The sequence below is a fragment of the Galeopterus variegatus genome, unplaced genomic scaffold (genome assembly GCF_000696425.1).
Source record: "Galeopterus variegatus unplaced genomic scaffold, G_variegatus-3.0.2 Scaffold1377, whole genome shotgun sequence".
Lineage (NCBI taxonomy): Eukaryota > Metazoa > Chordata > Mammalia > Dermoptera > Cynocephalidae > Galeopterus > Galeopterus variegatus.
In genome coordinates this window covers 124,769-140,086 of record NW_007727488.1, presented here as the reverse complement: position 1 = coordinate 140,086, position 15,318 = coordinate 124,769, and the positions used below count along the sequence as shown (strand labels likewise).

The following is a 15,318-nucleotide window of genomic DNA, read 5'->3' as shown; positions in this document are numbered from 1 at the left end:
TTGTAGATCAAGAGGGGGTTCAAGTTCATAACCCTCAGTAAGGACAGATGGCAGAAAGATAATGACAAGGGGACAGGGTAACTACCGGCCCAAGGACCATCACCTGCACAAAGGCCAGACCTTCTCCAACTACGTGATCCTCCAGTGGTGTGAGGGAAGAGGGGAGGAAGTGGTGCAGAGAAAGGAGAAAGGAAAGAAAAATAACTTCTATAAACTGACTGAAGTCTGAGGAAACCATGCACCTGTTAGCAGGCCGGAGCACTCTGAATAACCTCAAGCCTCTTTATGCTTCCATAGGCCCAGGAACCAGAGAGAGGTCCTTATGTCCTGGAATCCTACCTTCCATAGGATTCCTTTCTAAAAATACAAGCATACGGATATCATGTTGTCACAGGGAAAATGTGGACACTCTCTTAATGTCTAGAAAAAGTTAACTACATTGTGAACCTCAACCTGAAATATGTAAAATAATGCCAAGTTATAGGATTGAATAATCACCCTGGATTTTCTCTATTAGGTATTTGTGTGGTAAAATTACTGGTAACATAAATGATTATTTGACTCCCAAACCTCTTGAAGTTTACGTTGACTGGGATATTTCATAACTGTACATTTACAGCATTCCCCACAACACCTAGCACAGTGATACATACACACAGAAAACTGTTAACACTATATAGAACTTAAAATACAAATGTTACTCAATATTAACGCCACTATTCAGTATTTTTGAGGTTATGAGATGACACAATTTTTCCCTGATGAGTCTTTCTTTCACTTTCCCTTACCCGTTCCTGTAGAAGTTCCACAACTTGTTGGACACAGTCATTTACATCACAGGAGTCTGTTTTCAGCACTAATTCAGGGGCCTCTGGTTTTTCATATTCAGAATCAATCCCAGTGAAACCTGTAAAAGATACCAGATAACAGAGAAGAATGGAAACTAAAATTAAAACAGGTTTGTTTCTCCAGTGCAAGTCTCTGTTACGTGAAAGTTAATATGTGTGCTGTCCTCTCTAAGCTACAGGGCTACGGTATTGAAACCTCTTTCTTGGGAGATTTCTAATTAAACTTTTGTCTTTTCTTTAAACATGTACAGTCAATTCTTGTTATTCATAGTAGCTATGTTCCATAAAGTTGCCACAAATACTTAATCAGCAAATACTAAATAACTGCTCCTAGATGAGATAGGTTAAATTGCTGCCAGCCCCTGGTCACAATATTTTTGTCAACCGATCAACTCTTCCACTTTGTTTTATGTGTGCTTCTGTTTAAAGATACCATATTTAACCTATATTGTTGATTAATATTGAACTCATAGCCAGCAGCACTATAACTCATGCCTGTATGAAGCTTATCTAACATGTGTACTTTCCTTATAAGGCACATCACAGCCTTCTTGTGCTTAGAAATGCCAGAGAGCATTATCACCACTGGAGTCCATTTTAAACAGCAAAATCATCCAAAAAAGCATAAAAGTGCAAAAACCATGACACTAAACAGGCTGCAAAAAGGACAGGTATTTACAGTATAAATTGAAACAAGTAGGCCAAGTTTCCCCTTGTTGCCGTCAGCTGGGAACAGGCGTGTGTCTGGTGACTCATTTTCCACACCTCTGCTTGTGTATGCAAATGACCGTGAAAGGGCCAGGAGTATTGATTTGGCGGTCACAAATAAATTTTATTAAGTAGGTGAATTCAAAAATATGGAATCCACAAATAATGAGGTACTACTGTGTTTCTTCTGACACCTTCTTTCTTTCTTTTTTTCTTAATGAAATGCCTAAACTGCCTATGAAGAAAAACGGAATTAACACCAGGTGTTCCAGACCATCTCAATTTCTCCACGGGAATATTAGAGTACTCCAAAAAGTTTGTGGAAAAATACAAGTAAAAGATAATGGGAATCTTTCTACTAACTTTTTGAAGTACCCTCATGTAGACCATAGTACCTAAGCCCTGGGAACAAACAGATTTGATAAAAGTTTTTTTTCCCCTCTCAACGCAAAAACTGACACTAAGCCCATCTGTCCTTTACATTCACAAGGATTATCCATGGCCAAACTGAAGCTCTGCAGGCTTCTTCATCTGCCATCAGATAACAAGCATTGCAGCAATACAAATTAACTACTCTTAGCTTAAGCAAAATATAAAATCATTACTACTAAGTACAGTTAGCAAAAGAGTTCTAAAATCTATATAAGCCTACAGCCACTTATTTCATTTTTTTTTTCTACTTCACATTTCTAAGCATCACCTGAAGTCCTGAACCCAAGAAGAAATTTCTGCATTACCAATATTCCCAACAGTATTTAGTGGTGGGTCACAATAAAATAGCTGGGGAAAAAAAAAAATAATTCTGGTTAGAACACTAAGTTCTAAACACACATTCTAAAGTGTGACTATATACTGGAATTGCCACATCCCACCCTCATAAGATTCTGATTTCAATGGTCTGGGGTACAACCCTGGCACTAGATTTGTAAAAGTTCCCAAGGTAATGCTAATGTGCAGCAAAGCTTAAGAACCACTGAATTAGAAGACTTGGCTTAACGTTTTGGAAGCCCAGGCATTCTAATTTATCCCATAAATGATTACAATAAACGTACACTATAAGAAAAACATTTATATTTAAGTCGAAAATAAATGACTACTTGAGTAGTAATTATGAAAATAATCTAGATATCAGAATGCCTGACTCAAGGGTATATGTCCTGTCTAGTAAATATTATATAAAGATCTATAAAAGCCTGAGGTCCCCTGAAAGTATGCAATCTTGTCTGTCCTGGAATGTTTATCATCACAGCTCTGAAACAGCACTGATAGGGAACTTGCTAAACACCATTCTGACTACAACTGATTTTTTTAAAAAATAACTCCTCAATCAGTATTGCTAGCATCATGACAAACCTAAAATAAATCAATGTGTGTATACACACAGACACAGACACACTAACCTAAGGAATATTTTATCAATGTCTACTGAGGAATTTAGCCAACACTTAGGAAAGTAAACAAGAAAGTGGACCACTCCCAGTAATAGAGTGCAAACTAAGTGACTCGGGCATTTTGGATGCGGTCTTATTCCCAGCACCAAATATATACCTGGCAAAAAGAAAGCATTCATATTTGTATTCCCAGCTCTGAATATATACCAAATATATAACCTTGCAAAAAGAAAGCATTGACAAATTCATGTTGAACATCCCATTGCCACTTCACCTTCTCTAGGTATTATGCTTTGGGCCATGCACTGTGCTAAATTGTAAAGATACAAAAATACCCAAGATGTTGTCCCTGCTCAGAAGTAGCTTACTCCAGCAGGGCAGACAAATCTACTTCCCTCACCAATTCATCCTCGCAAAAACAAAACCAACCACAATTAGAATAAGTAATAGGTTTAGACTTTAGGTTCCTGGACATACCATTTTGCTTTTCTGTGTCAAATTTCTACACAAAAAACTGAAGTGAGAACTGTCCATCAACAGAGAATGATACAGGAGTTAAAAGGCCAAACTGGTTTCCTCCAATGTTCATAAATTATTCCAATCAGGCAACCTGTACTTTCTGAGTCAAGAAAGTGCCAGCTTAAGGGGTGAAAGGGGTGATGGGCAGTAGCCCTCATCAAGGAGCTGTGCCTTGCCCACAAAACTAGACGGCACCATGGCAAGCAGAACTTGCCCCAGCTGCTAAAGCGTTCCCAGGTCCAAATACAGAAGAGCCCACAACAAGCATATTCCTTCCTAGTTTACCTTTTCCTTTTCAGGGCCAGAAACTGAATGCCTAAATCTATAATTCACAGAGCTCCTGGGAGCTCCCGTGACAGTCCCAGGCTGTCACACTCTCAATTAGGAAGGCAAACAAAAGATACCTGCGTGAATCACTGATCCCTAAACAAATGCTGAGTAATCTGTAATTTTTTTTTAATGCCAGCACGTCCTCTGTTTCTGTTAACAGTAATAGAACAGGACAAATGTCAAAGGATATCTACAAGATAAGTAATATAATTGGTATCAAAAGCCACAGCAGAGATGAGTTCTAAATTTCTCCTTCAATGTCTTAAAGTTCATCAGTGCTGACACTCTGGGAGTAGACCATACAACCTAAAAAGCAGGGTGGATATATTTTGATGGAATCAGTGATATGTTAATTCAATGGAATTCAAGAATCATACATGAAATGAATAAGGGACCACTCCAAGCACTATGACATAAGTAAGAACAAGACACTATCCTTGCCATCAAGATGTTTATTATCCACACATTGTTCCCAATAGCTATGGGATTTCCTAAATTTTCAATGGAACAAAGAGAGTAGAAGTGGTAGCAGCTGGCAACTGATATCCAACCTAATGCTAGGCAACCAACTATTTCAAGCAGGTTTTCACCAACCCCTGAAGTCCTAACTCTGCCTCGTGAGTAGGACCCCAACATGATCAACAATATTCATTTATTGCATAGTGCCAGGTGCTGCTGCTAAGCCTGACAGAACAGTGTAATAAGACCCACTTTCTCTTCTCAAGGAGCTCCAAGCTCCCAATCTCTGGGAAAAGTTTACCAGTCCCAGATATGGGAAGATAAACTATCTAAGCAAAGAGAAACTGGGAAGAAAATATTACTGACCTTTAATTTCTCCTGCCCGTGCTTTTTTGTAGAGTCCCTTGACATCCCTCTGTTCACAAACATGCAGAGGAGCATCAACAAATACTTCGAAAAAAGGTAAACTTGCACCCTCATGAATTCGCCTTGCATTGTTGCGATCCTTAAAAAAAAAGACACAAGCAGCAATAATAAAAATGATCACACGAATCAGAGATACTACATTAATATCAAGGACGGGTAAAAAGTATTTTTCACCCAAGTTAGTGGGAAATATATTAGACAAAATTTAATTTATATATATTGAAAAAAATAAATCCAAGAAATTACTGGGTTAACACCCATTCCTCCTAACAATTTTAAAAGGCATACTGTCCTATAAACCCAGCATATTGGGGAAACAATGAATGCACCTTAAAAGCTTTCAGCTAAATTCTATGCGAAACCTGAACCAAAGCCCCGTTCAAATGCAGGTGTCATCAGGCCTCTCTAATAAATCACCTTCAACCTCAGCCAGAGCTGGCATGAAAGCAACTTCACAAAAGAGGTCCACTCAGAACCCTGAGGCTACTTTATTCCCTAGCCAAATGCAAGCCCCTGTAGCCACTTCTCTGTAGCATTCCCAAAACTTAACATTTCTGCATAGCTCCTCACCCCCACCTCCCTTCTAACCACCTTCCTTGCTCAGTCAAAACTCTCTCCAGGGTAGTTACCTGTCCTCTGTAACACTGTCTCCTTTTTAAGGCAACCTCTTCTTATTTCTGGTCTTAACTAAAACCCAATGCTCCCCCTAAGGATGCCACTCATCTTGCTGCCCTCGAGTGCAAGCTGCACATTCATACTCTATGTGCCAAAGCACAGTGCCAATGTCTTCACAACTGGCCCCTGCAACTTCTACCACTCTCTCCCCACACAGGTCACTTAGCACTTACCACCTTCCACATGACCCCTCTGACAAACCATGCCAACTTCCACTCTGACCAGCTAACCATACTTCCTATTTCAGAAAGAAAATCCCCAGGCATGAAGCTCTCAATCTCCTCTCTGCCATGCAAGTGCATCTACATCCTAACAATCTTTTTCTCCCTGCCACTCCTCCCTTCACACATTTTAAATCCCCTTCCCTTTCATTCCTCCTCCAGGACCTTGTTCGACCCATTCTCCCTACTTCATCTGAAATCTGCAGCCTTCCCCCTTCTCTACTGGCTTTCAAACTGTCAACAAACAAGTACAAGTTACTCTCATTCATTAAAAACAAATGAACTAACAAATCATACAAAAACCTTCCTTTAACTATAGGTACTTCTCGGTGTTTAAAACATCAAGACTCTGCTGCATTTCACACCACTACACCTCTGGCTACCTACCGTGCCACTCCCCATCACTGCTAAGCAGACTCCACCTGAGCCCCTCCTACCCCACCCATCCCTTAAACACCAGTGTTGCGCACACTCCATCCAGAGCCCCACTGACCACTTTCCACAGGCCTTGAGCACTTTTCTCAAACTGCCTTCATTGTGTAAACTACAATGTGTACATCAACACTTAAGCTTATGCCCTGACCTCTCTCCTGAAATTAAACACACATTTCCAACTTCTTCCTAAATACGAGGGTACTTCAAAAAGTCTGCAAAAAAATTTAATTAAAATGCAAATCCTTCCACGAACTTTTGGAAGAACCCTCATATACTTACCTAAATATTTCACAGGTGCTGAAAACTTAGCATGTCCAAAACTGAATCCATTCCCTTTTCTTCCAAGCTTTCATTCCCCTCTTATACTGTTCAAATTGTGAAATTACAACACTATTCATCCACAGGCCTAAAAGTTGTTCTGGTTCCTTCCCTTTCCCACCACATTCATTTGGCCACAAAGTCCTTCAGATTTTACAGTGAAATATTAGACCAACCCAGTTTGCTCTCCTTCCCTACTCCCTAGTTCAACCTTGTTTCTCTTGTTGGACAATTTCAACAGGCTTCTGGCTTCTAGCTTGCATCTGCTCAAAGCCTACTCCACACCATCCCCAGGATGAGAGAGGATCTTACTAAACTCTTCAGAGATCCATCACCACAGATAAAACTAAAGCTTAGTGTGAGGCATCAGCCCATCCTGCCCACCACTCTCAAGCTTGCACTTGACGCTCTATAATAATTACCTGCCTGGTCTATCAGGCTGTTTGGCTTTATGCCTTTGCCATCCCGCCTGCCAGAAATACTCCACCCCTCTCTCCTGGAGACAGCAATGTGCTTCCTCACAGCACAGCTCCGTGGTACTTCCTCCTCCAGGAAGCCTGCCATGCACACCCAAGATGACTGAGGGCCTTTGCTTCCTCTGGTTTCTGAAAGTACCCAATATATACCTCTGACATAGATCTATTCCAATATATTGAAATTATCTCATTAGCTTCATGACTTTAGTGTCTGGCACAGTGATTAAGTTGTGATCTTCTTACTCTTCTAATTGCCCTCTTAAATGAAGGTATTCCCAAGTTTCCATCTGTGGCTCCCTTCTTATTCTATATACTCTCCTGTATATTCTCAACCTCATCTAGGTTTCAAATAATAAAGTTAATGATTCCTAAATCTAGACCTCAACCCTACACAATTTTCCTGAGCTTTGGAACCAATTTTCCAATGGCCCAGTGGTCATCTACACTTAGACACTCCACTACCACTTCAAACTTGACTACCTAAAATGAAATAATCAAATCCTCCTGTAGAAGACTGAATTATATTCCCTCAGGACTCCCCTGAAGCTTGAATTGTGTCCCCCAAGTTTTATGTATTGGAAACTTGGTCCACACTGTGACTTAAGAGGGTGGAAAATCCTAGTATGGTAATTGAAAGGTGGAGCTCTGAATAGGTGATTGGATTGTAGGACCAAGCAATAGTGAATGGATTAAAAATGGTGATCAGGAGCGTGGTTCTGAGGGCTTTAAAAGAAGAGAGTCTGTCTCTCTCTCTGCTCTCTCTGCTTCCACCATCTTGCAATGTGAGGCCCCTGGGTCACTGTCGCCACCACCAGATGGACTTTGGACTTACCAGTCTCAGAAACTGTAAGCAATAAATTTCATTTTCTTTATAAATTACCCAGTTCCAAGTATTTTGTTATAAGCAATGGAAACGGACTAATACACCTCCCTTCCTACCCTATATTTTCTAACTCCATCATACCACTCTCAATTCAGAAAGCACCATATTTCATTCCACCCCCTCCCACCCTACCAAAGTCAGCAATAAACCAGGCACCAAGTCCTACCGATGCTACAGGTTCAAGAGCCCCCACATATGTCCCATTTTTTCTGTTCCCATTGCTGCTGCTTGAATTCACATCCTTTTCCCTGACAAAGCCGGCACTACTGCAATAGCTTTCCAACTATTCTACTACCTCCAAACCAGTCATTCCAGGCTCCAAGGGTGACCTCACTCAGATGCAAACCCAATGACATCATTCCCTATTACAATCTCAAACTATTAACTCCTTGTGGGGCAAAGTCCTGACTAGTCCAGATATCCTCATCTGGCCTCTACAAATCGCTCTGGCTTCATCTCTCCTCACAATCATCCTGCATAGCAGTCACACCAACCTACCCAGTTTCCCAAAAAACCAAACTCTCACATTACCATTGCAAATACCACACTGTCTCCTCTGTCTGAAACAGGTTTCTCCCTCTGGTCTAACTGGTATACTCTGATTCATCCTTCATGACTCATTTCAAGGAGCACCTCCCCTGTACTCTTCCACAGCACCTTTTATATATATTTACCTAATTGTTTCCTTGCCTCAAGATATTGTAACTGCTCACATCTCTATGTTCCCACAAGACTACAAACTCCTTAAGGATAGGAACTATCAGGTTTGCTTTTAGGAGATGCCCAGTTCACTGGTTGACACAGAGGTACCCAATAAACATCTCTTCAATGAATGAATAAACAAATATAATCATGACTGGATAGAAAAATACACATATTCTGCATTACATGGTTCAGTCCAAATATTATTAAGGATTCTGACATGCTCTAAACACAGTCTAAACGTCATTATTAATGATTTTACAGATGAAGTCAACTAAGAGTTTGCTCCACACTGTGGAAGCCAGGGGACAAGAAAGAAGATTGGCACATACTTTTACATACCCAAGCCTCAGCTGGTAGCTCTCCAAATCAGGTGTTACTGACTTTCCCCTTTCCTAAAAGTTGCAAAGATTCCCGAAAGATATAAGAACATCACTGCTGTTATATTTCTATGAAAAGTGCTTATATCCAAGGATTCAAGAACTCTGAATAACTCTCATTCTGCCTACCACTTCATTATCAACACACTTTAAACTGAAGTATTGACATTGATCCCACGGTTTCAGGAAAATAAAAAGTAAAGTCCTCACAGAACCTTTTAGGACTCCTGCCACAGTTCAGTTAAGTGAACCTGCATGGTTAACTCTAAATCTGACACTTATCTATAACCCTTACAAGTCATACTTTGTTTAAAAATAAGTCTAAGTAACCATCAAAATTTGCTTACGATATAGTATCAGAATTATGCTATGATTACATTCGCTGAATACTTATTACATTCCAGGCACTGTGCCAAGGGCTCTGAGAGTACGACTTACCTAATCCTCAGAGCAACCCTACAAGGTAGCCTCACCTGAGCTTACGAAGGTTAAGTGAACTGGCCAAGGCCATGACAGCAATAACTGACAGAGCTGAGATTTCAGCCCATTTGCGCTCAACTTCAAAGCCCCAGCCCTTAACCACTATACTAACTCGCTGCTTCTCTGATATCAGGGCTTTCTAAGGGGATACACTATCATTCAACAAACTGTAAGCACTTACTATGTCCCAGCGGCTGGGACTGGAATCAAGATTACAAAGACAAATAAGACACAGTCCCAGTCCTCAAAAAGCCAGTGGCATGTGAAGGCAGTGTAGGTGATAAACAAGAGCGTGGGTCCTGGAGACATACTGTCTAGGACAAATCCTTGCTCTACCTGTACAGTGTGTGACCTTCCACAATGTACATCGTTTGTTTCCTCATGTCTACCTTTCTCACTAGGAGATGAGAACTACATCAGTTAATTCACATAAAAGCACTTTAAAACAATTACCAATACATAATAAGTGTTCAATAAATGTTAGCTGTTATTAAAAATATTATCATCACTACTGCTACTCTTAGCACCAACAACCAATGAACTGGTTTTTTATCAAACCATGTGTTAAGCAACAATCACGAGAGCATGAAAGGCAGGTAACCAACAAAGCCTGAGGCAGGAAGAAAAGGACTCAGAAGAGGAGATCCCTAACCTGAGTCTCAAAGTATGAACAGAAGTCAACAGAGGCTGCGAAGAGAGAGACGGAAGGAAAAGAGTACCTTCCAGGCAGGGGAAAACAAAAATCCTGAAGTGAGAAACAACACAATCTTTTCGGAGAAGTACAAAAAGTGATTTGGTATTGCTACAGTCTCTGAAATAAGAGGAAGAGTGTGAGGAAAGCTGAGACCAAAGAACTGTAAGCAAAGAAGCCATGACAGGACACATGTTAAGACACTTAGCTTTTCCCTGGTATCTGACACCTGTCAAACATCCACTACAGGTTTACTGAGTTGAAAAGTCAAGCTTGAAATAATTTGGCCATGGGCTTGAGTACAACAACTTTGGTTATACTTTGGGGATTTTTAATAGCAGGTTTTATCAAAACTGGATTTACTCAGAAAGTCACAGCACAGAAATGTCTTAGGTTAATTATTTTACTTCAGATTTAGCCTCAAAGCACATGTCAGTGTTTAAATTATGTGCCTTACCTGATACCATATTCTTAATGAATGTAATTAGAAAAGCAAAGGTACAAAGAAGCCACCTACCTGAGTATAAGGTGATATGAAACTTGTGATGCACACTAAGCCAGCATCTGCAAACAGCTTAGCAACTTCTGCAATGCGTCGAACGTTCTCTTCTCTGTCTTCAGGACTAAAGCCAAGATTTTTATTGAGACCTTGACGAATGTTGTCACCATCCAAGGTGTAGCATGGAATGCCATGGCAAACCAAGTACTCCTCCAAAGCCATGCTCACTGTCGTCTTCCCGGCTCCGGACAAGCCTAAAATTAGAGTCCAAACATATCCCATATGTAAAGTTAGAAGGATAACCACTTAGTAATAAAGAATTTTAATCACAACCTAATTACATTCAGTATTCATTGCAGTCTCTCAGTAACATTCTTATCCAATATCTCTCTAAAAGATTTACCTCTTACCTAGACAAACATCTATATTTCAAACGTAATAAGCATTTATGTTTTTAACAACTTACATCTATGCCCAAAGGTATACTAGAAATCACCAATAAGCTCCAAAAGGGCTTAACCAATTTTAGTATTAGACATGGCATGATACTGTGAGATACATATATATACATACACACACACACACACACACACACACACACACACACACACACACAGGTTTCCTACATGCACAGTTGCTGGCTCATAACTCTAATAACCCTTGTTCTTTTGTTATGGCACTTCAGGCCTCAGAAAACCAAGTCTTTTCCTCTGGCCTTCTCCTGCTCTCCTTTTACCTGCTCCTTCTCCTTGAGGCAAGCCATAGAAACTAGAATCCTTCTTCCCCAAGGTAGGTTATAGAAACAAGCCCTGAACCCAGCCACAAAGACCAAATCTTTCTTAGAGCAGCCATAAAGAAATTCTCTGACCTACCTTGTCTAATTGAAGGTCGTAAGACTCACATTCCAGAAAGTGGCCTGATCCATGCCCAAGAGGACAGAATGCTTCAAGGAGAGGCCAAGAAGAACCCAAACAAACAGGCCTTGCTGGTTTAGATCTTACCATTCTGTTAGTGTTAGATCATACCCTTTTTGTCTAATCACATTTGTACACAGTTGTCAATGTTTCAATCATGTCTCTTCAATGATGTCTCCATAAAAGATCCAAGAGAATGGGGTACAGAGGGCTTCTGGACAGCTGAACTCACCCACTGCTGGGAGGGTGGTTTCCCTTTACCCCAAAGGAAGGAAAGCTCCTGCACTCAGGACCCTTCCAGACCTCATCCTAAGAATCTCTTCATCTGGATGCTTCTTTATATCCTTTAAAATATCCTTTATATTAAACCAGTAAACATGTTTCTCTGAGTTCTGTGAGCCAATCGAACCCAAGGAATCTGGAAACCCCAATTTATAGCTGGTCAGTCAGAAGTTCCAGAAGCCTGGACTTGCAACTGGCATCTGAAGTGGGGGGGGGCTGTCTTGGGGACTGGGCCGTTCATTTGTGGGATCTGACTCTGTTTCCAGGGAGACAGTGTCAGAATTGAACAGAATTAGAGGACACCCAACTGGTGTCTGCTGGAGAATTACTTGCTTGCTAGTGGGGAGAAATCCCCACATATTTAGTCACAGAAGTCAGTCCTCTATGTTGCCGACTGAGTAAGAAAAACAGGGGAAAAACACAGTTTGTATTTATTCTCACTCACATGGTTAGGTACATATTTGTCCTGTCCTTTGTTACAACTATTCTAAAGCTGCGTGCCAAATTTTAAAACAAAATTTAGGCCCAAATTATTTCTGACAAGGGAAGAAAAAAGACAAAGTGAAATGTTACAAAGTTATCTCTGTATTCCAGGATCATCATCTCTTACAGACCACCACGATAAAAGTATCTGTGAGTCCAATTTATAATACAATTAACCTTGAAAAAATACCATCAACTCACCTTCCTCTTTCAGTTGTGTTTATTCACCAAACAAGAAGGAGAAGGAAAGAGCATATTTATGCACTAATACTTGCTACAGTGGTGATGAGTACGTAATCACAGAATTTATAACCAAGGTGATTATAATAAGGCAAGAGATAAAATACTGAAGTCTAATGTACCGATGCTCTTGAAAGATGTCATGACAGGATAGAAGGCTAATTAAAAAAAAGTAAAAGAAAGAATGATCCACTGAAAGGATCAATATAGTTTTAGTTGCTTTATATTTTAAAAACTTATATTAATGAGTATAGCAGATTGTATTTTCCAAAGATGGCTTCAACAGAATATGTAATCCTATGAGTTCTTCTAAATGCTACGTTGCCACTGTCACATCAACAAGTAAAGTCCAACTCCCACCCCTGAATATGGGCTGGCCTTCGGACTCACTTGTCACCAAAAGAATGTAACAAAATGATGACGTGTGACTTCCAAGGATGTGTCACAACGGGCTATGCAGTTTCTCTTTGGTCACTTAATTTGGGAGAAGCCAACTCAGCTACTAAGTACCCTGAGACCACCTGCTAGAGAGATCACTAGTAGGCATTGCTGTCCACAGTCTCAGATAGCTAAGCTCCCAGTTGACAAGCAGCATCAACTAAGTCATCGTGGACACCAGCCCTAGCCAGCAGGACTATGCCAAGCAAGACTTAAGCAAAATTTGCCCAGCCAAGCTCTCTTGAATTCCTTACACTCAAAATGTTAAGCAAATCAAAGCTGTTAATCACCCAAGAGGTTTTGGGTGATTTGTTACACAGCAACAGTAACTGGAACAAAGAGATGGTGGCTGGGGAGAACGAGTTGTTCTGTTTTTTATTATTGTTGTTGTTTTTAACTACCAGTTGAGCACCATGTATCAAGGGGAGAAAAACTGAAACCTTAAAATCTAATCTTTTTATACAACAAAGACAACCTAAATTATAATAAAAGTGTCTGTTTATGTATACATGTGTATTTATGTATATTTTATGTATGTATTTAATTTGAAACTGTAAAAACAGACACTTGAAAATTGAATTTCTTTTTTTGTGTGTGTGTGTGACCAGTAAGGGGATCATAACCCTTGGCTTGGTGTCGCCCGCACTGTGCTCAGCCAGTGAGCAAACTAGCCATCCCTATATAGGATCCGAACCGGTGGCTGCAGCGCTCCCAGCGCCGCACTCTCCTGAGTGAGCCATGGGGTCGGCCCGAAAATTGAATTTCTGACATAGAAAGTTTCACTGAGATTATACTGAACACAGACAAAAAGGCAAAGAAATTAAAGCAATTAAAGGAAATTAATAGATAATGCAAGATAGACAATACAAAACTAAGATAAAGATAACTGGTATACCTGAAGAAGAGAAACCAACTATACTAGGTTGAATAGTATCTCCCAAATATTCATGTCCACTTGGAACTTCAAGAATGTGACCTTATCTGAAAATACAGTCTTTGCAGATATAATCAAAGTTAAATTAAGAGGAGGTCATACTAGATAAGAGTGGGGGGTCCTAAATCTAATGACTGTTGTCCTTATAAGAAGGCCATGTAAAGACAAAAGCAGATAGTAGTGTAATACATCTATAAACCAAGGCACGCCAAGGACTGCTAGCAACTACCAGAAGCTAGGAGAGAGAAATGAGGCAAATTCTCTCACAGAGCCTACAGAAGGAACCAACCCTGCCAAAAACTTGATTTCAAACTTCTAGACTTCAGAATTGTGAGAGAATAAATTTCTGTTGCTTATAATCACTGAGTTTGTAGTTAATTTTTTACAGCAGCCCTGGGAAACTAATATACCAACCAACATAAAAATACAAAGCAAGAAAATCTATTTGAAATAAAATCTGAGAAAAGGTGAACCGTGTCCAGGAAAATGGCATACAAGTCACTCAAAACCTTGGAAAAATACCTTGGAAAAATCCTGATTAAGAAACTGAATTTAAAAAAAAAAAAGAAAAAAACCTTGACTTCCATTCCCAACAACATCATCAAAAAAAAGAATGAAAGCTACAGAAGATTTGACAACACAATTAACAAGCTTGACCTAATGAATATACAGAATACTGCACACATCAGGGAATACTAACTCTTTTCATACAGACATTTATGAAAACTGATTACAGGTTTTTGGGTCCGCATGTAAGGAACCTGAAAGTCACCACTATGACCTAACGACAAGAGAAAAGCTGAACAGACTGAAAAATCAACACCTCTTCTTGGATCCCTAGGAGAGGGAGGGCATGGGAAACTGCTACCCCCACGAGACAGGCGAACATCGGGAGTTACGACTTACCAGAGCGGAGACTCACCAGCAGGCACCACTGCGGGAACCAGTGCTGGGTGGGAAAACCCAAAACGTTAACTGACAAATTGATGGAGGCCCAGTGTGGACAAGTCTTAGAGTTAAAAACTCCAGGGGGCCCAGTCATAAGGGATGTCCCCACAATATTGTAAGTTTTATCTCCAGCAGGAGCTCAACCAGGTTCTCACAGTAAATATTGGGGGAAAATCCCCTCATTCTTCCAGCAAGGGGTGGGGAAAAAGGAACCAATCTGAAATATACCAGAGCACTCTATTCTTAACAAATCCTGACCTCAGGAGAAACTATTTAGCCAGAGCCTAATCTGGTGGGTTTTATCAGTGCCTAACTGACCTCAGGGAAGGGAAATACCCACCTCCATCCAGCTCTAGACATCCTGTCCCACATCAGGCCAAGCTGGGTGGGGGGTAAAAACTGTCTACATACTAGACAACAGACCAAGTACCAAAAAATCTGATAAATAGTATCAATAAACAACATTACTGGTGAAATAAATTCAATATACCATGTTCAAGAAAAAGAGTACCCAATATTCTAAAGATCAATTTTCCCCAAAATTAACCTTTAGAAACAACACAATCTCCAACTAAATCCCAACAGGGTTCTGGGGAATTGGTTAAACTGATCACAAAATGTATATAATAACACAGAGA

General features: G+C 40.2%; 1 protein-coding gene across 1 annotated transcript in view; it reads right to left on the bottom strand.

Annotated features, from left to right (window-relative positions):
• The window catches only part of PAPSS1 (3'-phosphoadenosine 5'-phosphosulfate synthase 1), a 107,365-nt gene that overhangs the window by 65,173 nt on the left and 26,874 nt on the right, over positions 1-15,318 (bottom strand). The window contains exons 3-5 of the mRNA XM_008576628.1: positions 10,460-10,695; positions 4,622-4,760; positions 789-907 (exon numbers count right to left, since the gene is read on the bottom strand). Coding sequence (XP_008574850.1) covers positions 789-907; positions 4,622-4,760; positions 10,460-10,695 — 494 coding nt within the window. The remainder of the gene's footprint in view (positions 1-788; positions 908-4,621; positions 4,761-10,459; positions 10,696-15,318) is intronic.